Consider the following 25,675-nt stretch of genomic DNA (forward strand, 5'->3'; position numbering starts at 1 on the left):
CTCTGCTTGAAAGCAGAGGAATTATTGTGCATCTGCTGGCGTCTGGGATATGTGTTGGATGCTGTGGCCAGTGATGTTTGTAGGCTGTAGCCAGCCACAGTTTAGGGAGCAGAAGATGGGAAGTGTCGATCCTAGTCCAATTTGAGGTTCAGAGCTAATGAAATGGGACACTTGGGATGTGAAAGAAAATGAGTTGTGTTACGGAGAGAGTAAAAAACCAGTGAAGTGTGACAGTCTGTCTTCGTAAGCAGCGAGGTGAGTAGGGGAGGAAAACTGTTGCAATAGTATTGCGAGGCACACAATTACCACCAAAAGGGTTTTACAGGGAACAGCAGAAAAATCATGACTGGGCAGTGTGTTAATGTGACGGAGAATCAACAGTGTTGAAAATTTCTGGGAAACTGTCATGTTCTCTTAATCTTTCAATTCTAGATGAGGTTGCAGTTTTTGGAGCCCTGCAGTAACGTTCTCAGTCTTTAAAAAGGGGTTTTAAAAAAAAGTCTGTGTGTGTGCGTGTGTTTGGTAGGGAGGGGGTGGGAAGGGAATGTCGCTGTTACTGGAGAGCAGCCCACCCATCCGAGCTCCATCCCAGAAACAAGCGTATGGCGAGGGGAATATGGGGCTTCAGTGCTACATGGAGCAACTGGAAAGCAGAGGTACTCCAAAGTCAAACGACAGCGTGAACATCTGAGCAAAGAGGTGGACGTGACACGTGCTGCTTGGAGAACGAGCAGAAAAGAGCACGTCCTTTCTGTAAGTGGTGCGATGGGTGCAGCCATCCAGACCAGCACGCTCGGCTCTTCGGCAGAGAGCTGAGCTCTGTACGAACAAAAGAACGGCAACGCAGCCGGCACCGTGAGCTCTTCCCTCCCTGCCAGTATTTCCACCACTGCTGGTCTTGACCTAACTGGGAAAGACCCTCTGCGCTGTGCTAGGCTGAGGCAGTTATCTTAAGCAATGTCCCCCCTGCTATCAGCTCTCTGGGGAGTTAGCTTGCTTTCCCTTCTCCTTTCATCCTTGTTTTCAGAGAGAAATTGTGGATTTGGCACTAGATGGTGAAACGTCCCTAAAGGCTCCAGGGAAGTCGAAGTGTCAGCAGTCGGACGGAGGCAGCCGGTGTGCCAGTGAGCGCACTGGGGTTGCAAGCTGTGCTTTTGCAGGCGGGAGTGTGGTAATGCTCGACACGCTCAGAGTACTTCGACAGGACTGCCGCGGCTACCCAAACGGGGACTTGGCGCTGGCTGCAGAGGCGACTTGTTCATCTGCGGCGCTGTGATGTGGCCAGAGCTCCAGCCCAAGAAGAAGAGAGCACTAAGGCAAGGCAGAGGTACGGAGACAAAGGGCTTTCCAGGGGAGGGCAGGCTGGCCACAGCGCGGTCTGAGCACAGCAGGCACCCTCGCTGTTGACGCCCTAAGGCTGGCGGCTGCCGGGTATCCCACAGCTGTGCCGCAAAAGCAAAAAACAATTCCATTCCGGTTGCCTTGCAAAGCCACAGGCAACGTAGCCATACAAACACGGGTAAATAGCAGTTTTATACTGCCTGGACAGCCATGACCAGGAGCTGGTGATGTTAAACAAAACTGTTTTAAGGCAAGCAGTAAAAGGCAAGCTCCTGAAACTGAAAAGAAATCCATGAACTAGGTTCTCTGCGTGTTTTGTGTCTGCATGCGCTGTTGGACAATGCAAGACAGGGCTTGGGTCCTAATTCAGTGTGGGATATCTCTGGGGAAAAGGGCAGTTGCTGTGCATCTTGTGCAGCACAACGATGGCGTACAGCGGCACGCCAGGAAGAGAAGCTGAGGTTAAGGCAGATCTTCCTAGACCGGCACTTGTGTTTGCCAAAACCAGAGCTCAACCAGCCTTCACGGAGCCGCTAAAGAAGGAATTGGGAAGCTCGCAAAGAGCAAGAATTGTGATAGCAGTGAGGCTACCAAAAGCATCGGTAGCTAGCGCCTGTGATAACTGCAGGTACTTAGTAAACCGCAGTCTGTTTAGTCAGATTTGTGAGCTGGCTGTGGCTGGACCAAATAAGAATGTCTCGAGTCTTGCAGTAAAAATTGCCTTTTTTTCTGAGCGCAGATGGTTCAAAAAGAGCACTTTGAGACCTTTCTTCTTCAGTTACCTACTTTTTGGTGGTTTGCTCAAAGCTTGCTACTGAATTTCACCCCCTTGCAGGCTAGAAATCTTATTTCATCACCAGGAAAATTGTAGCAAACTTCTCTAGCCTCCGGCAGACTATGTCAAAACACGAGCGTAAGGTGCAGGCACTGCAGAGCTGGTCCCTACGAGCAGGGTGTGAGGTCCCGTCTGCACTCATTTTCGGAGAAATGGGGACTTTACTGTGCCACCTCTAACTGGCCTGAGACGCAGTAGCAGAAACTGCAGCACAGAGAGTCATGCTGGCCACTTTGCCTGAGCTGTGATACTTGAAGAAGCGGTGGTTGAAAGTGTGCCCTGTCCAGCGTGTGGAAGGAAGGTGGGTGCCTGCGGGGGAAAGGCCGCAGGCTGCCTCACCCACCTGGCACTGCAGCGGGAAAGCAGTGGATCCAATCCAAAGCAGAGACACTGACATAAGTATACATCGTTATAACAAACCAGGTCACCAGCCATAATGTCTGAGATGTTAAAGGCTTTTTCTTCATGTGTGCGGATGCAAAACTATGAGGAGTCCCCCTGGTAAGAAAGAAATGGGCTGACTATGTGACTCAGGGAGGAGAAAACTGACAGCTACATCTCTGTCCCAGGGAGAGAAAGACGTCATGTACATCATGTTTGAGGAACTACAGCTCTTTGTGTTTGTTTTAGCTAAATAGTCATTTTTTATCCTGTATAATTACAGCTTCAGGAAGTCTTGCATGTCCGGTTCAGAAAGTAGGCACATCAGCAGTTTTAGCTTGGGTTTTCATGCATGTTCCCCAAAATCCAGCTTCTTTTAAAGCCTTTTGTGTAGGAGATGATAGTTTGTTGGGGACAAGCTCCTATCGCCAGTCATGGGCCAGGGTGTGCAAAAGTCGGTTTTAAACCATCTCTCTGAAAATGGACTCATATTCACTCTTTGAGTGACACCGCTTGAATTTTAACAAGCGCTTCTTCGTTTGCTTGTTTGCCTTTAGGCAGGGCTTAAACGCAGCTAATGGCCTCTTGGTGGCAGAGCGGGCAGACGGGGTACAGGCAGTGTGAACTGGTACCACACCGGTAGCTTCAGCAAAGCAGTCAAGAAGAAAAGGCAGCAAAAATCAAGTGTCCACCGCACCAGCAAGGATATGCTCTGCAAGAACGGGTGGTGCTGCTGCCTCCAGCGTCTCCCTCGGCAGGATGACAGCTGGTGGTAGCTCTTAGCCTGGAACCTTGTATGAATGCGTTGCACCAGGTCTCACCACACCACATTCAGCTTTTTGCTCCAGGCTGCCCGTGCTTGCCACAGGCAAGTTTTACTGCAGCAATAAGCAGAGCGCAGCTGAAATCACATTCTGCAAGCCACCCAAGCGTGGCCATGAAGGTGGAGACCATCCAAGGCGGAGACCTGAAGACGGAACCGAGACCTGTGCAGTTCTTATCAGTTTACTGACTTTGGGAAGGTGAGGACAGCCTCCAGTTTTCATTGCCCTGTGCAGAGAGGGAACAAGCCATCACTGACAAATGGCAGCACTTCAAGGGAACGGCCTGAGCTCAGCTGCAATATAAACGCTTCAGCTAAAGCAAACAGGTCTCTCTCGTGATGGGACGTAGCTGGGGCAAAACTCCACCAATTACCTTTCCCTCCCAAATCCAACAGAAAATGGCTCCCTGTACTTCAGACACATCTGCCTCCAGCTCAAAGACACTGTTCTCCTGGTGCAGTTGTTAAAACTGTGTGCTAAGGCATGTCTATTCAATAAATGCCAAAACGTTGCTTTAGTGAATGATTAAAAGCAGAACAGAACTCACTAGGTCAGTAGATTTGCTTTCCTATGTGTTTCTTATCTTCTGTAATTCCTTCTTCTTTTGGTAATAATCAGTAGGCACGTGTTAATCCTGTGCATAACACCCATTGATAACTTTCGGATGTACTTTTAAAGGTACCCTACGGAGCATGCCCAGAATGTCTCCTGGAATAAAGTCCCTCTGCCACCAGCCATAAGTCACCTCCTTAGAAAACACCGCGTGTGCTTGCAGAGCATGAAACATGGTGGCTTTTGCCCATGAACTGCACTCTTGCAGCAGAAACGTGTCCCAAGATGGTCTGTGAGGCTGTGAAAATGAGAGCACCAGGCAGTGACCACCTGATCACCCGTAGGTGGTAAAAGCCTGGGTAACAGTAAATGCAGATGACTGTGGCTTGTTAACCTTTCGTTCCCCCAGGCACCCTCTCCACGGCCCTGGCAGGTATCACTGCACCTGTAGCTGCACTGCAGCAGGGCACGGTTCCTGGGCAGGTGGTAGAAAATGGAGCTTTTGCAGGGAAATTCCTATCATAGTGAAGAGCAGGATGCTGGTTTTTTAATACCTCTTCTCTGCACATTTTCTGATAAAACAGAAAGTGGCATCCTAAGTTTTCTGGTCTAAAAGGCTCAGACTATTTGGCAAAGAAACTAGGGCTGGTTGTCTTGATCACTCAGGTCACAGACCGACCTACTCAGAGGTGAACGGGGATGCCCTCGGAGAGTCTGCCGCTGCAGAGGCTGGGCCATGCGTGCGGTGGAAGAGCTGAGTACCACCAGCAGGAGAAGACACTAAGGAAATGGAACTGAGCATCCATAAGTTGGTCTCTGCCTCACGCTCCTGCACGGCGTTGGGTGAGTCAGTGCGCTCAGAGCTGTGCTTTTCCGTTTCTGGATGCCCGGTTCGGAGCCCTGGTGGTACAATGGAGAGAGGTGCTGAGCACTCTGCTGAGCGATACCATCACACACAAGCCAGAGGGAACTGAATTCATGCTTCACGAGCATCCTCAAGTTTTCTTTCCTTGCTACCGAATGTTTGACTGTGCGACCATAAAGCTCTTTCACTGTGAAGTGAATGCAAATGTGGAGGAAAAGAAAGAAAAAGAAGGAGAAAAGAAAGCAAAAAAGAAACACAATTGTGAAGAATAATAAAAAAGAGCGCTAGTCAGAAAAGTCAAGAGAACGGTAAGAGAAGTGGGTGGGGACAGGGGAATATGAAATGGAACTGGAAAGGTCCTTATAGTCTTTGTCCATCCTTTACCCTTCACCTAAGTCAGCAGTGAAATGGACTCGTGATATTTCAGAAAGAGGATCCTAGATGACAACGGGCAGAAGAAAGGGAAGTGTTCTTCACTTGCATTCTGGCCCCAGGAGCGTGGGGGTCTCTCGCCAAGTGCAGGGAAAGGAGGCCGGGCCTGCGTTCTGGGAGAATGGGAGAAGCTGTGCGGATAGTGGTGTTTGTGAAGGCTTTCATCGGCTGCAACGGTGAGTACGTGCTTCAATGTATAAGAACAAAAATCAGAGTACTAAGAGGGTAGGGAAAATCCTTTGAATTACAGTGTCCTAATTTTTAAAAATCACCAAGTGTGGAAAGTCTTTAGTTTCTTGCATGAAAAATAGAGCCTGAGAATTCACAAGAGTCTCCTTTGGCATCAGATACAACAAGGTGCTTTTAAGAGCGGAGCAAACAGGGCAGTGTTGGGCAAAAGGTCAGCTCCCATGCCCCAAAGCAAGAACAGAACAGGATTGTCCAGGACCCATGCAGAGGACCTACTCTGGTGAGTTAGCTTCCAAAACAGCCTTTCTGAACCTGGAATATGCATTCTTCTACAATTTAGTAATGCATCCCCATTGCTCTGCTAGCACGGTCCTGGGAAGAAGAGCTGTAATTGTGAGACTAGGTGGGGGCACACACACGATTGCCCTTGGTCTCTCCTGATCTGCTGACTCTCTAGCTGCATTCGGAGAGGTGATACTGGAATCTTTGCTTCGATTCCTGTGCCCGTGAGGCATACGTGCCGCTGCCAGGGCACGTATGACACTGCCGCCGGCAGAGGAAGGGTTTGGGAAACAGGAGAAAGGTGCTTTAACGAGTTGTACACCGAAGCACAGAATTGCTCCTGACATTTAGAAAAACGGGTTGAAGTATGTTCCCCACTTCATCATAAAAAACCAGCTTTGCAGATTTCTGGGATCTGCCTCTCAAGCGACTTATTGTGAGTTATTGCAGCTGAACGCAACCAGTGCCTTTCTGGGGAGGAGGGGAAAGGGGGAGCGGGATAAGGGGGTATGGGTAGAGGTGAGCCAGGTCCAGCTGAATTCAGGTAATTTGCTACTTAGAAGAGGCACTTCCCAGAGGAGCGGTGGGCTCAGCGGGCAGACAGCTGGAGAGACTGGGAGAATGAGCCGGGTACCTCAAAATCCCACCCCTCTTCTCCTGTGCCCACTTGAGTGCCTGGCAGGGTGCTTACCTGGTTGAAGCAGGTACGATGCTAGAAATCTAGCTCAGATCTGCACTTCTCTAAGGCTAAAGCAAAAAGACTGGGTTTGGTCCACCAATCCTGTTCCAGGTCCAGTGCTTCAGAACAGGTCCCTAAAGGCTCCTGCCCGCCTGCTGCTTCCATGCCACCAGGAGAGCTGGTGCTGGCAGGCTGGGAAGGAAGATGCTCAACCGTTTTAGAAAATGGGCCAGAACATGAGAGTTCAATATTTTTTTTTCTGTTATCATGCATTATAGATAATACAAATCCCTCTGATCAGTCTGCTAATCTCTAACATAGCCCTTCAAGTTTTTGCCTGGTCCAGCTCTATTTCCCTCTGGTGGAAGAATTCACATTGTTTGTCTGGAAGACTACATCCCAGTTTAAGAAGTGTCACTGGGATGAAATACTTCTTTTAAAAATGCTGTCTCGGGGATTTTTATGTTGCTGAATGTCTCCCATTCCGTCCAATCAGCTCTCCTTTGGAGTCATCCCTGCAGCTGCTCTGCAGGGCATCAGCGGATGCTGGCAGCTATTTCGTGGCACACAGCAATGCAAAACAAGACAGGAGAGATGTTTAAATGAAATTGTGTCCAGATGAATACACTGGGTAGCAAATATACTTGAACTTGAGTGCACCAAGTGCCTTAAGGGTATTTCTGAGCAGTTTTCCAAATAGCTTCCACCCTTCTTAGTTTTTCGTGGTGGGAGTATGTGAAAAGAGGAAGAAGAGAAACGGAAAACCTTTAAAAACTGATACATCAAGGATTTCCGTTTGACTGGGATGTGAGATTTGAAGAATGTAGCTGTGCCTGCCCTCCCAAAGTCATCTGCTAAAGGAAAACCAAAGCTCCGTGTCCGAAACAAGCTCCCACTACGCGCAGCCCCGGCAGTCCCCGCGGCTGTCCCCGTGGACACAGATCCACGGATGCTTGCTCTCCCCAACTGGCAGCTCCTGTTAGCGCTGGGACAGGCTGTTGCACAGAGACGTGCTTCCCCCCGCAGAGCTGTGCTGCTGGGTCCTGTGAGCACCAGGGAAGTTGCATAAAAAGATAGTGACGTTAACGAATGCAAACATGCAGTGAAGCAGTAAACTTGCTTTGTTCGTCCTCCCTCCCATAGAGAAGGTAGAAGTCAACACTGCAAGTGGTGTTGTCAGAGCATCCCATGTCAGTGGGGCGAGGCCGTTGTCGCTTCACTCCTCATGTGCAAGTGTAAGCGGAAAGCCAAGCAGCAGAAGTAGGGCGTAAAGGCTGGCACTAGAGAGCAGGAATAAGAGATGCTCCTTAAGGTCTTGTGAAGACTGTAGCGTGATGCTGCCACCAGAAGCAGGATTTGTGCCTCTCTGTACTGAGAAGGAATTGAGAACTGGCAAGTGTCCAGAGAGAAACAATAAAAATAGCCATGAGGTCGAAGGAACTGGTCACTTCCCTATGCTCAGTGAGGTGGGGACAGGCCCTGGTTTAGCTGGCTGTGGTCTACAGCACATCTAAGACGTGACCGCATGCTGGCTTCCACCGCCTAGCGATTCCCATCTACCCTAAGGACGTTCTCCTTTTCTGCTGCATTCTTATTTCTCCCCTTCAACTGTTGTTCCCTGCAGCCCTCCTGGATCTGTCTGGTGTCCACCAGGTCAAGGGCACGTGGATGGGATCCACCACTTTACCGTGCACCTACGTGCCCTCAGAAGGTTTCACACAGCAAACCCTCATCTGGAGCGTGGAGCGAGACTATAGCACCTCCGCCATTTTTCGGAGGGACGATTCTGGTGACCACGTCTTGTTGTCTCAGTTCCGAGACCGGGTCAGCGTCCCAAAGCACAGCCCAGGGAACGCCTCACTCCTAATCGAGAACCTTGAAATCCCCGACAGCGGACACTACACCTGTCAAGTCAGCTGGAGGTCTAAAAATAACAGCTTGGTAACAAAGGAGGTGACCACTACGGTTAAAGTTGTCAAAGGTAAATCCAGCAATAAAGCCCTGCTCTTGTGTAGCCAGTCCAATCCACAGCGCATGTAGAAGTCACAGTTGGTGGGAATAGTCGTTCACCCACGGCCTGGCTGGGTGTTGAGGCATCCTCCCCGCTGCGCTAGCCCTTCTTCTCCACTCGTGGAGGTGTAGGGATGGGCTGGGGAAGGGGGATCAGTTAGTATACACCCCAATCTGGATCCACCGATGGGACACGTGAACCCATGGTGCTTGAGATAACATCCAGATATGGGTTTGGTTTTGTGCAGGTAGCCAGCATCGCTGTGGTTCTTGTAGCAAGTGAGACAGCAAGCGGGTGTTGTGCTAGCCAAATCTGCCTCCTCCCCTTCCCGAGCCTCCTCAGTGTGTGCTGGAAAGAACGTTCTGTCTTTCTGCAAGGGGGGCACCCACTCAACAGAGCAGGACTTGTGCAATATGGCAACGGTGGCATAGTTGGTGTAAACCTGGCTTTAGGCACAGGCGAACTGAGCTTAACCCGTGCAGAGAGGTGACGTGAGAGTGGTGCCCCTCTTCCTCCTGGGAGAGCACTGAAAGCCAGAGCAAGAACTGCCATGGCCGGGGGGGACCTTCCCCACCGCAACCAGGGCCAGCGTGACCTGGGCCCCCTCCACTTTGTCTTCCAGTTGCAGCGACCAAGCCCGTCATCAGGGCCGGCGAGCTGGGGCTGACGGTCTCGGCAGGAGCCAGCACCAGCCTGACCTGTGTGGCCAGCGGGTCCCCCCCCATCAGCTACCGCTGGTTCAGGAGCACCCCGGGGGGGAAAGCCCTGCTCCTGAGCAGCCAGGCCGAGCTGGTGTGGGACAGCCTGCGGCCCTCCGACGCCGGGGAGTACTACTGCGAGGCAGAAAACCGGGCTGGGGCCGGGGTTGTGCAGCAGAGCGACGCCGTTGAGCTGACGGTGAGAGGTGAGTCCCCAGCCTAGAGCTCCTCATCTCCACTGCACAAGACTGAGGCAGGGAGTTTCCTCCTTCGCAGCGGGATCAGACGCGTAACGCTGAATATGGATGGTGTCTTGATTGCCACCCAGAGAGGAATCCACAGGGGTCGGCATCCTCCCTGCTTCGGAGCGTGCCTGATCATGGCAGGGGTCAGGGAAATGTCCCGTGTCCCTCTGGGAACAGGACTGTGCAGGGTGGGAGCCTGGCTCCTGCCCTTGGCATGTCTTGCTCTCACCTGGCTTGTGCTGCAGACAGGGCGTGGGGGAAAGGGCCTGACGCCCAGTCTCTCCTGCAGAGCCCCCAGTCACACAGCAGCCCGGCCCCGGGACCAGCAGGCACAGCAGACCCCCGCTCACCCCCCGAGGCGACGCGTCCCAGCCAGCACCCACAGGTAAGTGCCCTGGGCTGCAGGGGAACGGCTGCTTTCACCCTGGCGCTCTGCAAGTGGTGGAGAAGGTAAGAAAGACAGATCTACCTGACGTTCCTTTTGGGCTGCAGATCCCCTTTGCAGGCGGGATAGAAACGGCCCGCCCTGTCCCGCGGCCGCAGGGCCTCAGCTGTGGTAGCTGGGTGGGACAGCAGCCCCCCTGGCCATTGGCAGAGCCAGTGCCAGAGGGACCACGGCCTGGGAAACCGGGGCCGCACAGCTCCAGCGGGAGGTCACCTGGGGCAAGAAACGGGGCTCGGGGCTCCCTGCGTCAGGGAGCCTTAAGGCGCAGCTGCCGACGGTAAACCACCCCAGACCAGCCAGGGGGTCGCCGCAGGAGAGATGAAGCGAGAAAGTCCTGTGGAAACCTGGGCGAGTCCCAGCAAGACAAAGCCGAAGCGTTCCCCGGCCACGCCGCGGCCAGGCACAAGCGCTGGTGCCTGGAGACGGACGGCGTTGGCCAGGGCTGCCGGGGACCCCGGGGCGATGGCCGGGGAGGGGGACGCGAGCGGCACACGCTGCCTGCAAGCAGAACGGGCACAGGACGACACGCCAGGGACAAAGATCTGGCTTGCCCCTCCGAGAGCAGGCCCAGCGGGTGTTGTCGTTCTGCCCAGCTCAGACGTGTTCGCCTGAGAGCCCCAAAGCGGCGTGCTCGTCCAAAGGGGGCAGGCAGCTCGGGGGCAGCAGCCACGGCCACGCCGGGAGAGCTGCGCTGGCGACCCCCGGCACCGGGCAGCCCGAGGGGCTCGCTGGCGAGCAGACCCAGCTCTCCGCGGCCGCGGGGCAGCTCCGGGAGGGGTCAGTTGCCGTTGCCGTTGCAGGTCTCCTTCGCTTTTAAAGCCCTTTAAAAACGTGTTTCACGGCGCGCCCCGGCCGCGTGGCGCTGCTCACGGCGGGCGGGGCCGGGCGGGCGGGGCGGGGCTCGGCGGGGCGGGGCGGGGCGGGGCGGGGCTGGGCGCGGCCCGGTGCGGCTCCCCCCCGCCGGTCCGGCTGTCCCCGCCGCCGCCGCCGCCGCCGCCGCCGCAGCGCTCTCCCCTCCGCCCGCAGGTTCCCCGCGGGCCGCGCCGACCCCGCACCTCTACGGGCTGGCGGCCGCGCTGGGCGGTGCCGCGCTCGGGGCGCTCCTGGCCGCGCTGCTGCGCCGGCGGCGGAACAAGGCGGGTGAGCGGCGGAGCCGGGGCCGGGGCCGGGGTCGGGGCCGGGCGGGACCGGCGGGGCCGGGGCCGGGGCCGGGGCCGGGAGGGACCGGCGGGGCCGGAGCCGGGGCCGGGGCGGGCGGTGTGAGCGGGGAGAAGCGCGGCGGGACGGGCGGCAGAGGGCAGCCCTGCTCCGAGGGGACGGGGCGGGGTGGGACGGCGGGCGCTCGCCACGGCTCCAGCCCCGACACCCCCACCCCCGTCACCCCGACATCCCCGTCACCCCCCGGCCCCTGCTCCACCCCCAGCCCCAGCCGGTCCCTTCTAGGGAGAGGGAGGGTGGGAGGGTTATTCCTGAAGGTGGGAATACTGGGGAGCAGCTGGTTTTTTTTTCTTGGCACATTAATCACAGAGTTTGCTGATGCACATCTTTGATTCTTCCTTTTTTTCAGAACCTCTCTACGAAGTTGCTTTGTGAGTACAATTTTTCGCCTGGCACGTTAAGATGACTTGGAGGGCATCGTACTGATGTGTGTTTCCAAAAAGCCTCTTTGCTCAGGGAAAGCCAAAGATTTCTTTGACTTGCTGGGGGAGGATCTGAATCCCTTGACAGCCCGTTTAGCTAGCAGCATGAGGACGTTAACGTTTTAGGGCAGGAGGCAGCAAGAGAGAGTCTGGTTTTTAATGTGTTAGAATGAGAGAAAAAGACTCTGGGCCCTTCGCTCCGCCTGGCAGATGCCATGGGAAAACTGTTCGCAGTAGTAAACTCCCACCTTTATTTCACAAAGCAAAGGACAGGAATTCTCAGCTCTTCCCTCGGGATAAGTTCCTTCTCTACGTGCCTTTCTCTTTAAGAAACACGTCCCAGTGCTTGCCCAAGTAGTATTTTGTGCCATTCCTATTTGCTTACAATTATACGAACATATCTTCTGCCCTGTCCTAATCTCAACCTTTAATCCCTTCGTACTGCTTTCCTATTCAGAGGCATACCCTACCCATCTGTAGCCTCACACATTGCCATTTTCCCCAGTAATTACTGGGAGTTACTTTCTAAAGGCTGGACTATCCGCTGGTAACTCTTTTGAGTGTAGTATGATAATGCCATGAGAGTTTATGGTACCAATGTTAACTGTTCATTGCTTCTTTTTGTGTGTGTAATTCTTCTAACGTTACTTTCTAGTGTCTTTCAGAGCCTCCCAGGCCCTCACTAGATAAATATCAATTTTGCTGTTCCACAGATTATGTGGTAGATCTTGTCTTTGACTAAGATGTAAATCAAATGACTTCTGATTTAGTCGTCCTCCTCAATAATGTCTCTCTCGTTTCAGCCATAGCGCTGCAGATGTCACGAGATTGGAGACTGATGTGGAGTGCCTACACAAGGAGACGAATTCTAAGACTGAAACATCCAATGACACTTCCACCATGAAAGGCAACGGCCATGACAGCACATGCATCAGGAAAAATCCGGAGTATGAGAACCTCATGACTGCAATGGAATCGGAATATGAAATAGAAGGAATTTAGCTGAGTACCAGCTTTTCCACACGAGCAGCCGGGCAGGGCTGCAGACACTGGGTGGCAAACGTCACCAAAGGAAACTCTTCTTCCTGTCTGCCTTCTGCGCTGATAAATGTACCGGTCTCGCCGCTTTCTGTAACCCAGGGGAACTGCACAGCCTTCCTGGGCTTTGGCAAATGGGGCCCTGCCCGCTGGTGCAGAAACCCTCAGCCAAGTGCTTATCTACCACTTATGGAGTGAATAATTTCTGAGCAGCCTGAAGGACCAAGGTGAGGAAGAGAGGATCTGAAAGCGTGGAAACACAAATGTCTTTAGCCTGCAAATCAAGGTGTAGCTGGGTGCAATGCTGCTAGCCGGTAACACCGGCAAGGCGTGCTCTCATGGGCATGTTCCCCTGGCAGGACGTCCCAGCCTGCGCGGAGCCAGGGATTGGGCTGGAAATGGACGTCCTCTGGCCTTCACAGCTCAACGCTGGTTGTACATCCTGCTTGGCCTTGAGCCTTTTGTTGTTAGAACATGGTAAAGGGATGGCAGATGATGTCCCCAGAATGCCATTTTTGCTATCAGGCTGGAGCTCATTGGTAGAGGAAGGGGGAATGTCCCTGTAGGCGCTGGCCCTCCTAACTGCCACCCTCTGGTTTTCTCCTGGAAAAGCAGAACTGGTGTCGAAGGAAATGCTAGCATTTTATTTTTACAGCGTGGGGGCCAGAAGCATAATAAAATAGAGAGAAATTTGAGGCATTTGGAATAAGGATTGAGCAAGGGACCTCCCTGGACGCCACAGACTGACACCGATTCACTCTGTGGGATGGGAGTCAGTCTGGCCAATTACAACAGAGGTATTACCCCTGACCTGTGTTAGCGGGGTGTTGTGAGTGCTCCTGTCTGTAAAATGCCTTGAGAAGTGCCTGAGTAGTGCAACGTATTTTCTTTCCCAGGGCAAAGACAAAAGGCTTCAAAGGACTTTGTTGCATATGAATTCTGTGCTAATGGGGTACAGGCTTTGGTGCGGGGGTGTGCAGTCTGTCACTGCCGCTTAAACCACTCCAGGGCATTCCTGGGTCGCTGGCAAAAGTAAATAAAGCAGAAGAAAACTTCCTTTTTACAAAAGCAGCAAGGCTGCGTGCTGGGCCGTTGCTGCCTTCAGCTGAAGCGTTTCCTGCAACCCGCTGTTACTCAACAGCCTGGTTCGCTTCCTCATCGTCAATCGTTTGCATCTTACGGGTGCTGGGGTGCTGCTGCAGTGCTCTGCCCTCCCTGTCTGTCGGAGACCTCCCGGCAGCGTCCCTCCGTCCTACAGGCTTGGCCAGCAGACCGGGGCAGAGAGGGACGATGCTACCTGGCTTTAGCAAAGCAAAGTTGTAGGGAGAGTTATTGGCTTTTATTAAACCAGTCAGTGCAGCTGGGGGAGCACGGGGAAGCAGATGAGCTCTGGGTCACGCAAGCCCTCCTTCCTGACGCTGACTGGGACCCGCGTGGCTTTTGTCCCTGCTGCCACGGACCTTCCCTTCCCAGGGCAGCAGCCTCATAGCAGGTTCACCTAGCTTTTCATGGCCTGAGCGCTGGGAAGAAGAGCCTCCATTTTACATTTCGCGCTCTGAATTACAGTGACACTTCTTCAGGACATTAAGTGAGTATCAGGCGAGATCAGAGTCTCCTGCCTGTATTATGAAGGTTTCATAAACATGGCAATGGACACGCAGGGACGGTTGTGCCTCGCGGGGGAGGCAGGCAGCAGCCAGCAGGACCTGCCTGTCCTTGCAAGGGCTAGGGCAGTGCCAGACCCCGCTCCAAGCCCTGGTCTCTTAGCTCTCAGACCTGGGGAGGAGGGGAGCTGTGCCCTGACCAAGGGCAGAAGTGCAGGGACCATTAGAAATGTGCGTGAGGGTCTCGTGCATTGCACCTGGGGTGAGGCGATTCACCCCACGCAGCAGCGCGCTTGCTGCCGCGAGCGCACGCCCTGCCAGAAGCTGGCCTTGGAGACGCCGGGCTGGAGCAGCAGCCGCTGGTGTCAGCGGTCTCGGAGGCGGTGCAGAACAAAGGGAACGAGGGGAGCGGGGAGCTGCAACGTGCTCATGCAGGGCAGAAGCGTGTGGTGCGGGGTCGATGCTGTGTGGGAAGGGAACTGAAAACTGCTCAGCTTCCCCATCCTCACCTCAGCAGATCCAGGCCCAAGACACAGGACGTGGCACGCCCTTTTATCCCCCCAGTGCCATCGTCATTAATTTTCAATTAGCCTAGTGTTTTATGCAAGATTTGCTGCCATTATAAGCTCCCAGCTCCAAGTTCCCTCACTGACTCTGTAACACCATGATTTTTCCAACTTTCGATTCCTCCCAGCGCTGGTCTGCTCTGAGGAGGTCCGGGCAACTTCCTCAGAAGAGCTGAAGCCTGGGAGAAGCTGCAGAGGCAGAAGGCAACAGGAGTTAAGACAGGGGTAGCAGATGCCCCAGCCGGAGCAGACGCTGCGTACCTCGTGTTGGCACTGCCTCTAGCTTGGGCAGCAAAATGGCTTTGGTCACAAGCAGCAAAACGGTGGGAACACAAAAAGTCTGTCTCCAGTGCCGAGGTGGTTGTTTCTCCCTATGCAGCAAGCGTGTGATTATTTTTTTATTTGTATTTTTGGTATGTTTGTTAGTAAAACCTGTTGGAAACAGAACATTTTCTTCTGGCAGTCACGGAGGGCTTCGCTGTATTGTATCACCCTCGAAGGAAAGAACTTCTCCTTCCCTTGTGCTGGTCACCCCCCGGTGACACGACTCCTCTGCTGAGGGCCAGCGCTGCGCCAGCACAGAAGGGAAACCTCAGCTTCCGCTCCAAACCGACGCTGCCTCCAGAAACCACGCTGCTGCTAGTGGCCAGCACAGTGTCATGAGACTTGCAGCTCCCTTTGCTTCAGAGCAACTGCAGTGCACGTAGAACGGAGGGGACCTGTCGGCTTTTACGCTTGCCGGGTTTGCCCTGGCCTCCGGAGCCCTTCTGAACCTGCCGTTCTCAGCAGGGAGAAGGGAGAGGAAGTTTCCAAGAAATTTGTCACACCATAATTTGGTATTTGTTCTTGTAAGGGAGGAAGGGGTTAACTTTCTTCCCTTTCCCCCCAGCCATCTAGAAGGAACTGGGGGCTGGGGGGGTGTTATTTAAAAAGCAAAAGGGCAAAATCTACTGAAAGTAAAAGCTGGAAATGCATAAGAAAACAATGATGAAAAGTGTAAATGAACACTTTGGCTAGCTGTGGTGCAGAAGAGTTGGGTCTGCTGAAACCTTGAGGTCTGTGACGGCAGAAAGGGTTGGTTGGGGTTGACACAGCTGCCTGCTACATTAAGGATCCACTGGGGACAAAACAAACCCTGAAACAATAGACTTTGTTCTCTTTTGAAGTGGCCTCAGTGATAAAGATCAGGGTGATGTCTGTGAGTCATGAGTAGGTGCCTGAGAGAGACCGCGGGAGTCCGACTCACAAGGAGTAGGACCATGTTTGTCCAGAAGCGCACAGTGAGCCCTACTGATAGGGCCTATTTGAAAAGCCCAACACCCTTTGCTTAGGCAATGATATACGTTCATTGGTCCCAGCTTTGTACAAACTCCAACATCTTCAAAACATTTAGCAAGAAACAGCTGCAACAAAAAACCCAAAAGCTTAGTATTCAATTCTATCAATATTCTCAAATATTGCAAAATTTGCTGGTGATACTGTCCTAAAACAAGTCAGTAGGGTCTTGGGATTTTTTCTTAGTTCCTGAGTTTTCAATGGTAAATGCTTTCAGAGAGTTTGCTTTGTCAGACTGGGCTGGCACTCACCCTCTGTCATTCCCCCCCATCCTGACACATCTCAAGCTGCAGATCTCATATGCTGCCAGGCTGTTATTAAAAATGCTTATCAATCCTTAGAGCTTCAAGTGCGATGATTTAGAGGGAATTACTTTAACTAAATAGCACAAATGCAAGAAAAGCAACCTGGCTGCAAGCGCTGACTAGGAATAACCACCCCAAACCAAGGCGTCTTCTCCCCACGACAAGGAGGAGTGACGGACTCCATGGCCTAATTTAAAAACAGACTGAGCAAACATGCATTTTGCACTGGCTGATGGGACAGAGGGAAGTTAATCAGCAGCCTCATTAGTTTGTACTCCAACTTCAAATAAAAAAAAGATTCCTGCGTGTCCAAAGAAAAGATTCTGTATTATGGATAATTCTGCTCTTACCCATGATGTTGTGATTATAGTTGCCAGAATCCTTGTTAACTGAGCAGGATTATTAATTACCAGCTGGGTAGTTAATGCTGTGGAAGAGAACAGCATTGTCTTTGGCTGCAAAGAATAAGGAGCCAGGGCCCAATTCTCTGCCTTCGCAATGCAGAGGGACTGCACCAGCACCACTTCTGTACAGACTCGCCCTGAGGAGGACTACCCCCATAGGCGCTTCCGAAACTGGGGTGGAAGGGAAACCTGACAGCACAGGATCAGAGTCAAGCATTCAGCAACGATGGGATGGGTTGTTCAATACCTCGCTGGGCTTTGGGAGAGGAGCAGACTACGGACAGGAGGGCTCCCACCCGAGTGGGAGGAAGGAGCCGGTCCCCCGGTGTGCCGCCGCGTTGCTCAGCAGGTGCCTCACTTGGGGTATTTGACAAACTGACACTCTGCACACTGAGTGTCGAACTCAGCTTGTCAAATACACGCAGTGCTGCACTGCAGCTCTCGGTGGGTGTCGCCGAGGTCTTCGCTGGAGTGCTATCCTGGGCAAACGGAGAGGGAAAAGAAGAGCAGAAGCTGCTGTTAACTTCAGAGGCTTTTCCAGTTAGCCAAAACCATCATTATCCCTCCCATATTTCCCCCCCCACCCCCCCAACGCTTTTCTTTGGGTGAGAGAGAACCATACAAGCAGACGCTGCCTTCTGCTGAGGAAAACGTCCGCTATATTAATTCAAAGGCTGAAGCTCTGTGGAACTGAAAATGGTGCTGCGAGCTCCAGACTAACCTTCTGCCTTCGCTATACAGCTGCACTGGCAGCTTGAAATATTGACCAAAAGTCCATGCAAACACTCAGCCATGCCGTTTGGGTCCAACATCATGAAGACCAATGTCTCTCCAGACACACAAAGTCTAGACAAAGACCCAGAGAACATACTGTGGGACAGCAATTTTGCATTGGGCAGAGATAAGGGCATGATAATTTAAGAGACTTTTCACAGCTTTCATTTTTAACCTCCTAAATTTAAACAAGATGTTCAGGCTTCTTATATTTAATTCCTTCTATTTGGGTCCCTGTGGTAATTTTGCATTTAAGCAGTCACGTACGCCCAAGTGTCCTTGTATTGTAGGTACTTCAGCTAAATGCCTAATTCTAGATATGTGAATATTTCAGTTGTAACCAGTCTGACATGGGATGGGGCCTCTGTATTTAACACAGGTTGGTGGCTCCATGCATGCCAAAGACAAAATTTCTATTGGCAGGAATAGGCTCAGGGTTTTGCCTCTTACTGTACCACTGATAGCTCAAATCAATTTTTTTTTACCTAGACCTAAGATCTGAGGAGGTACCTCTTCAAACCTCTCTGAAAAAGAGGTACGACTCTGCCCCTGGGCATACACATAGGAGTTCATCGTTGGCTCTGTTGGAAGCAACGTCAAACACCAGCACTGGCTCAAAGTCCAGTGCCATGTGTGTTTGCTTTTGCAAAAAAAAGCAGCCATAGCAGCCTCTCGTCCCCACAAACTTCAGCCCCCATCTCTGCCGGCCAGCAGGCAGCTCCGCTGTAGGCAGAATCGCTGTAAGGATCACGACGCTAAATGAAAACCAAACTCCACATAGGGAAACAAGGAACTTCTTCAGGAATGAAGCGAAACTTTCTCTTCCTTTGTCAAACTAACCCCCTTCTGCTTCATTTCCAGCAGACAGAAAAAGCCTCTCCTGCGATAAATGGAGCTTTCCACCTCCATACGCTGACATAATCCAGCCTTCAAGGGTGAGCGTACCCCCCCCACACACACGCTATTCTCTTGCACAAAGAGCAAAAGATGCCATCGGTTCCCCAATTCTTTTATCAAGAGTGTGCATTAAAAGCAGCGATGCACTTAAAGAAAATTAAATAACAAAAGATACACAATAGAAGACATTGCTAAGTATTACTGTGCTCTGTGTCCTTCTCGGATGTTGACGGTTCAGAATTTCAGGGTAAGAACAGATTTGAAATTCTGATACTGTGCAACTCTCCCGGAAAAATTCATCGTGGCCTCCAAACCACACCCATTCTGCATAACACTTTCAATGTCATTCGTATTCTCTGCGGCCAGGCCCAGACATAGCTGAGTTTTAAGCATGGTGCTTTTAGCTTCCTTCCCACTCCCCTGATTTTAATTTCACATGACCAGCAGCACCAGTTTGTGAGAAAGCAGCTGTGCTATTTTTAGTGTCAAAATGAAAAATTAAAATGGATATGTTGATTCTATTTTGGAAGGTAGACCATTAAAGACACAAAAGTAGAATTCAGCTGAAGTATATTAACAGCATCATATGGCCGGCAATTTATTAACCCTTTTCTGTCTGTAACCTCTGGGACTCTGTTTTATACAGATGAGCATCGGATCTGATCTAGTATTACACACATAGAAGTACACCTGGAAAGGGCAAGTTTTTTCATGTGAAAGCACAAAATAAAAAATAGTCACGTCACATACGTATTCTCTATACGTGCTCCGAAACCAGCAGAGAGTGAAATAAGATTTAACAGCAAGGGAACAGCTACAGCTTTAAAGATAAAATCAGTTTCTAGACTGGGTTACTACAAAGGCTTTGCAATTCTTACATTCCCCCTGCCCTCCGCAGGAGGCCTTTGGTGAGATGTAGATAGCAACCGTTCTTTGTTCTGGCTCCCAATTCAGAATGAATTGCAACCATGGCAGATAAAAGAAGTATGTTGCAACGGATAAAAGAAGCACGTGCATTTCACGAGCATTAGAAAACAGTGTTAATAAGCTGATTTAAGATCAGCCTCGCAAAAGACATACTGGTTTAAGCACAATTACAACTGATTCCCGTTACTCCTCTCAAGCTCTTGCACCACTGCAGCGGTACCCTCCGCAGCACGAAGCAGCCGGGCGCCAGCCGCGGGAGAGGGGTGCCAGGCTGCCTTCAGGGACCTGGGCCTTCCCGGCGTTTTGTCACCCTTGTACAAATGTTTTAATATAGCCAAGGCTTTGGGTTAACATTTCTTCATCCAAAATACTCTGATCTGTGGGTTTTAGCAACAGACCAGTGATAAAGATGCCTGGGTCCTCGTGTCGAGTCCGTCTCAGTGCGGTTAGTCAAATTACTCTCCTCCCACAAGCTCTGTTGTACCACGAAAACTCAAAGTTTTTTTAACAAGCTCCGAATGGTTTGCATAGCTGTTGCTGATGTTGTTAAAGCAGGGGGCACTCTCTCTGCCTGAAAACGGTTTTCAATGCGAGCCAGACACCGCACACTAATGAGAGCACAGGGGCGAAAGAAAAATGAACCTGTCGTCCCCGAAAGGCCTCTCAGCCCTGTCGAAGTGCCGTGGGGAGGCCACATGAAGAAAGGCTGAGTGGGCTCTTGCGCGGGTATCCGCGACCAGGCTTCCCTCAACTTCGTCCCTGATTTCTAACCGGGGAAGATACGGCCGTGGGTGCGGGGCGGGGGGAAGACAGCACTGCTTCTGCAATTGCAGCTTAAAATCATCGCCCGTTGGGGCTTTCTGAGGGGAAAAGCAGCCACCTGAAATGTTGCTGTGAGGGCAGATAAGAGGAGGTTACACAGAAGAGATAATTCTACCAGCAGATGGGAGTGGAGCTTGCTACCCCACCCCGTAATGATAGTATCTGATCTGAATGGATTTGTCCTTGTCAGAGCTTCTGGTTTCAAGCTGAAGTGGGTATTTCCAAGTAAAAGCTCAGTGTTATAAAACAGATTGAGCAATCAACTGCATACTCGGAGGGGAAAACAGAAAGAGTTGTTCTTCCTGCATTCTTCAGTCGGTCCCTTATCGAAGGCACAAAAAGCTTGGGCTTCCCCCCTCCAAGCTGCATGTCATCTCTCAGGTATTTTTACAGGGCTCCTATTTTTACTCCGCAACTTGTGATGAAAATAAAGGAAAAGTAAAATTATTGGATAGACTTGACCCTAAACCTAGTAACAGCATGCATAAAAGCGCGGCTGTGTGGTTCTCACGTGCTGAGTAGCGGTGCCCCAAGATGTAGGCTGCAGCCGTTTCAAAACATGCACTTATTACGCAGGATTTGAACTGGAATCAAGGCCATCTCTGTTTGCCACTTAGTGAAACCCAAATCACAGCCTGGACTGAAAGCAAAAATCCCCACAGATCTGTGGGCAACAAGGTCTGCTGAACCCCTGCTCATCGGTTACCTTGGGGCCTGCCTCTCCTGGGAGCTGGAAGCCTTCATTATAAAAAAGTCAAACTGAAGTCAGGCTTTGCTCATGGCAGACTTCCACTGGCTGCCGTCCTGCTCCTATAGGATCTTCCTGTGCTCCCAGCCCTGCAGCTGACACTGCTGGGAGCTTTGCCTGACAAAGGTTGGAATATTTGGCTCAATGAGGTCGATCTCATCTGTCAGGCAGTCTCCAGCAAAGCCTGGAGCTGCAGCCCAAAGGGCTTGCTTCATCGCAGGCAAGCCGGGCTTGTATACCCACGCATAGCTCTCTGCAGCACGTCTGCTAACTTGGAAGAGACAGTTAACAATACAAAAACAGAGCCAGAGGCCGAATGGTGCAGCCAGCTAATTAGTAACTCCCGGTCCTTAGCTGGCAGGTGCCAAAGCAGCTCCGTGGCTGCCTGCTCTGCCACAGGGAGCAGCTCCGGGCTCAGGATGCTATTGCTGCCAATGAAGCCGTGCTCCGCTTTCCAAGAGGGCTCACGCGGGCAAAGAGGGAGCCCTCTCAGTGGCATACAAATCACTTGTTCCCCAGCACGAGCAGGGCAACAGCAGGGCAGGGGAACAGCTTTTGTGACACCCTTGTCCCTGCCCTCATTAAAACAGGAGGTGATGCCCTCTCCCTCTGGCTCTAGAGCGACTGGGAGGTCCCTTGCCACCTCACCCCGGGCTCCCAGCTGTCTTTGGGCTGCAGTTTACAGGACGGTGTGGTGAGCAGCTGCCCTGTGCTAAGGAAAGCTCCTGGAAACTGTGATCCGGCAAGTACAGCAGTTGTCCTAGCTTTGGAGAGGACCTAGGTGAGCGAGAGCCCCAAGGCTCCAGTGAGGACTGCGCCCACGCAACTGCGGGAAGCATAAAACCAGCCACGTGTTCCCACTGCCGCCATCCATGCTACCCTGTCACCCCAACAACCCTGCAGCCCTGCAAACACTGGGGTTATTTTTCCTTGCTTTTGTCATAAGACTAAAAGCAACCCCTCCTCGCTCCGCCCAAGCTGGACATCCCCTCTGCCTAGTCCTGCTTTACGATAAACTTCTCCTCCATCTTGTCCTATAAGTCCCAACTTCCTCTTCAAATTTGCTCCAAAAAGTGAAAACCATAATTCAGCACTCTTCCCCCTCAGAGAAATATGCCCTGCTTCTAACAAGAAACCATGCGGTTTCATACCTCATACCTCGATCCCCCCCATGCCCTCCCGCTGCCGGAGCCTCAGCATCGCTGGTGGGCTCCCCACACCGCTGACCGCTCGCCTGGGAGCGGCCGAACGCCGCCCTCCCCTCTGCCCCGCGCCGCAAGGCAGCGCCGAGGCCGCGTGCCTGCCCTCGTTTCGCAGTCCCTAGAGGCACACGGCTGGCGCTTGCCGAGCCCCCCCCGCCCCCGACACAGGGGTTCAGGCCCTGAATCCTGGGGGGTTTTCCCAGAGCGCCCAGGAGAAAACCATCCTCTCCTGGCAGGCAGCCATTCACGGCAAAAACCTGCCCCACAGGCCAACCCCGCTGGGCGAACCTCCCGGCGCAGGCAGACCTGCTCTGGCGGCAGACTCGCCACTGAGGCTGGCGACATTCAAAAGCCAGATCCAGACTCCAAGCCTGGGCTGGCTGTGTGGAACAGAGAGGCAAGGCGCCCGCTGCGGTTCCGGCTGCCCCGCGGCTGGGGGCACGGAGCCTGTTGCATGCTCAAGGCGCCTTTCTGACAGCTGGCAAACGCTTCAGCGAGGAGGTTGTGGGTTTTGGCAACAGCTGCAGGAACGGCTTGCGAGGCCAGGAACCAGAAACGCTGCAACCGGTGCCTCACAGCTTGCCCAAAAGCACCTGGGAAGGGCCCGATAACCCCCCCATTACCTGGAGGCCACTGACCGCATGCCTTCCCGCAGCCCCTGACTCACCTGAGCGCTGCAGCCCCCGCCCCAGAGCGCCGGACTCTGTCCCCATGGCTGCTTGTGCCCCAGCGCCCAAGAGGAGGAAAGAGGGGTGCGCAGTCAACCTTTGTCTGCCATCCTGAAGCCACCAGGACAGCAAGAAAAGGAGCTGAAGAGCACGCTTGCACCCAGCTGGGACACCATCTCTCCCTGGTAAAACCCTCCTCCATCCCGCAACTTCCCCTGCTCTTTGTGTGCTGCCTCATTTATGACTAATTTAGATCAAAATCTCCCTACTGCCAGCAACTCATCTGCAGGGTGTGCATGCGTGCGAGCCGGGGGGAGCACATGCATCCTGGTACAAAGTAGGGCTACGTACGCATTGCTGTTGCTATTAATTGTAATTCATCCTCATCAATGAATCACGGTCCCCAGGGCAGCACTCCCTGGCTGGGACCGGTGGCATTCGCATCCCCTAACTTACCCTTACCAAAGTACACCCAGCCCAACACCACCGCTTTTCCCCCAAAGGGATATACCAACAAACTCTCCCGGCTCTGGCAGACGCACTCTGAACACCGAGGGGAGGCAGTCCAAACCGGAGCTGGCTTCGGTCCCCTCGAAGCTCAAGGTGTAACGTGGGGTGGGAGGACAGCTTTCTGCATTGCCAGGAACACGGACACCCCACGGGTTTCGGTGTCCTGACCCCTGCGGTCCTTTGGGACCTCCCAGAGGAGAAACAGGAGGTGACCCCCAGGGTCACCGATCCTCCCCATCCCTAGCCACCCCTTCCGCCAGGCAGGATGGGGAGCTGGCACCTACCGTGCTGAGCCAGCCAGGCCCGAGGCGGGCAGGGACGGTGGCGTGGGGCCGGCACCAGGGGCCACGCAGGAGGAGCGCGGTGGGGGCACAGCCCAGGCACACAGCTCGTTTTTGAAGGGGCCGCTCCTCCTTCGAGAGGAAGCTGCGAATGGGGAAGATAAGGCTGAGGTTAGATAACAGGAAATGTCTGGATGTGAGTGACAACACGTCCCAGTTGTGAAAGCAGCTCTCCCCATCCTGCCGCTGGGGTGCAAAGCTCACGAGCGGGGCGAGAGGCGGCTGGGGGAGGGCAAGCACCTCACACCTTCACCCCGTGCAACCATGTCACCTCGGCAGGCCCGGACCACAGGAGCTGGCCACCGCCCTCCTCGCACGAGCTGAAGCCGGTGCAGGGCAGGTCGCCAGGGAAGCTGTGCGAGTAGCCACACCGGCTGTCCCAAGTCCGGCCACCCCGCCCACAGCAGTCGGGCCCCACGCCCCTGTTGGCGGGGGACCGGAGGAGCCACGGGAAGGGCTGGGGAGGGCCGCGGCAGAGGGCCGCGGAGGCAGAGACCGCCAGAAAGGCTTTGGCTCGGGAAAGAGGCTCATGCCCGTGCTCTGCCCAGAGGGATCTCTTACCCCTCCGGCTGCGTAAGGAGCAGGGAAGCAGAGCTCTGCTCCCAGGGGCGAGCGGACTCTCCAGCCGTTGCAGGCGGTTTTGCTCCAAAAGGTTCCCCGCAGGGCTCATCTCCCTTTTGAGCACATGGGTGCGGGCTGCAATGCCTCTGTTCCCCGGCACTCGTGTGGGCAGACAGGCGTCGCCTTCCCAGTCGCAGTGCCTGACGAAGAGCCGGTGCTGGTCCGCTGCTCCTGCCGCTGCCAGTCCCGCCGCACACCCGCGGTCTCTGTCTCTGGAGCAGCTCGACATCCACGGCACCCATGCAGAAAAGTAAACACCACTGTTTTATTTACAGTTATAACCAAAGTAAGTTCCACTGTTTCTCACCTCCTTTCCTCTCCTGGACCGCCTGCAATATGAGGGGCTCCAAGGTACACACCCCGTCATCTCTTAGTGCTATTTTCATCCAACCTGGCTGGGAGCAAGACCAGTCAATGCGGCTCTGGAAACAGAGGCCACCGAGCTGTCTGTGCTCAAGCTAGCGGTATAACTCGCGATGCAGAAGCCAAACCGATTCAAGCAAAAGCAGGAATTTGAGAGAGACATCCCTAGTCTCTCTAGGCCAGTATGGTGTATAGCATATTTTGTAAGGCCAGGACTCATTAAAAATACATCACTCTGTGTCTGCATTATCCCAAGCACGTTTGCCATCAGCTAGCCATGCCAGTGTGATGGAGACTTTGGGATCCTTCTTGTAGGACCGGTTTTCTCACTCCCAGCACTTGGCTTCTGCCCTTCCTTTCCAGTTTTTGCCTCTCAGGTTTTCCTTTCCTACCTCCCCACTGCTGTCCGGCTCTGCCGCCAAACCGCACGGAGATCCTCTAGTGCTTGCTGCCAGGGCCTGCATTAATCCAGCAGCTTTCAGTTACATTATCAGCATGCTTGGGCTGTGGCCACATATTTTATTATGTTCCTGCAGCTCTGTCCAAACCCCTGATCTGGAAAACACTTACTTATGCCTCCGAGTAACTATGCACACTGAGCTCCCTGGGAGTGCTCGCAAGCTGCTCCGGAGCCTGCACGCAGGCACTCCTGAGGCCAACCTGACTGCTCGAGGCCAAACCTGGCCCTTGTGCCCGAGGGATAGCTAGATAAGGAGGAATGCAGTTACTGCCCAGTTCCTCTTTCATCTGCTTGTGTTTTAAAATATACAATAAAAGAGGAATGGAAAGGTCTGGATGGTTTGGTTTTGTTTTTACTTTGGTTTTAATTGGGAAAAAGAAGTAGGTTTGTTCATGTAGTTTGTATAGGTTTTTTTCTAGGCTTTCTTTTTCTCTCTCTTTCTTCTACTTGTACCCAAAAGGCTTTGAAATGGGTGAACTTCCAGCTTAAGGTCTATGGAAAGAAAAAAAGAGCAAATGTTTTATTTCCATTCTTTGTGGGGACGCAGCGCAAAGAAAGTGCTGAAAAACAAAATGTTTGGTCGCTCTCATTGGAACGTAACACAGTGCTGAATTTAAAAAAAATCATGAGTGACTGAGAACACCCAAAGCAAATACCACTACATTTTGTAA

General features: G+C 52.8%; 2 protein-coding genes across 8 annotated transcripts; one reads left to right on the plus strand and one right to left on the minus strand.

Annotated features, from left to right (window-relative positions):
* The first annotated feature begins 555 nt into the window (after positions 1 to 555).
* On the plus strand, positions 556 to 17,122 carry LOC104012912 (V-set and immunoglobulin domain-containing protein 4). 5 transcript variants are annotated; one of them, XR_015702799.1, is made up of 10 exons: positions 568 to 1,327; positions 4,600 to 5,106; positions 5,199 to 5,406; positions 8,005 to 8,361; positions 9,014 to 9,295; positions 9,624 to 9,719; positions 10,806 to 10,919; positions 11,347 to 11,368; positions 12,223 to 12,684; positions 15,091 to 17,122. XR_015702799.1 is itself a non-coding variant. In XM_087749261.1 (9 exons), the coding sequence occupies exons 3-9, from the start codon at positions 5,352 to 5,354 to the stop codon at positions 12,419 to 12,421; spliced, it is 1,125 nt and encodes a 374-aa protein (XP_087605387.1). In that variant the 5' UTR covers positions 568 to 1,327; positions 4,600 to 5,106; positions 5,199 to 5,351; the 3' UTR covers positions 12,422 to 13,791. The 5 variants fall into 5 exon arrangements, 3 of the variants coding, with proteins under 3 accessions (XP_087605389.1, XP_087605387.1, XP_087605388.1); XR_015702800.1 differs by lacking the exon at positions 15,091 to 17,122 and having other exon boundaries at positions 556 to 1,327; positions 11,347 to 11,424; positions 12,223 to 12,357; XM_087749261.1 differs by lacking the exon at positions 15,091 to 17,122 and having other exon boundaries at positions 12,223 to 13,791.
* LOC148056771 (uncharacterized) lies at positions 14,989 to 25,099 on the minus strand. Of its 3 annotated transcripts, none has more exons than XM_087749267.1 (5): positions 24,122 to 25,099; positions 23,504 to 23,645; positions 16,919 to 17,145; positions 16,618 to 16,694; positions 14,989 to 16,030 (listed from the first exon to the last, which is right to left on the minus strand). In XM_087749267.1, the coding sequence occupies exons 1-5, from the start codon at positions 24,408 to 24,410 to the stop codon at positions 15,812 to 15,814; spliced, it is 954 nt and encodes a 317-aa protein (XP_087605393.1). In that variant the 5' UTR covers positions 24,411 to 25,099; the 3' UTR covers positions 14,989 to 15,811. The 3 variants fall into 3 exon arrangements, 2 of the variants coding, with proteins under 2 accessions (XP_087605393.1, XP_087605391.1); XM_087749265.1 differs by having other exon boundaries at positions 16,919 to 17,150; XR_015702801.1 differs by lacking the exon at positions 16,618 to 16,694 and having other exon boundaries at positions 16,919 to 17,150; positions 23,504 to 25,099.
* Positions 25,100 to 25,675: the final 576 nt, after the last annotated feature.

This window comes from Nipponia nippon, unplaced genomic scaffold (genome assembly GCF_047370975.1).
Source record: "Nipponia nippon isolate SJK-2023a ecotype South Korea unplaced genomic scaffold, ASM4737097v1 scaffold_12, whole genome shotgun sequence".
NCBI lineage: Eukaryota > Metazoa > Chordata > Aves > Pelecaniformes > Threskiornithidae > Nipponia > Nipponia nippon.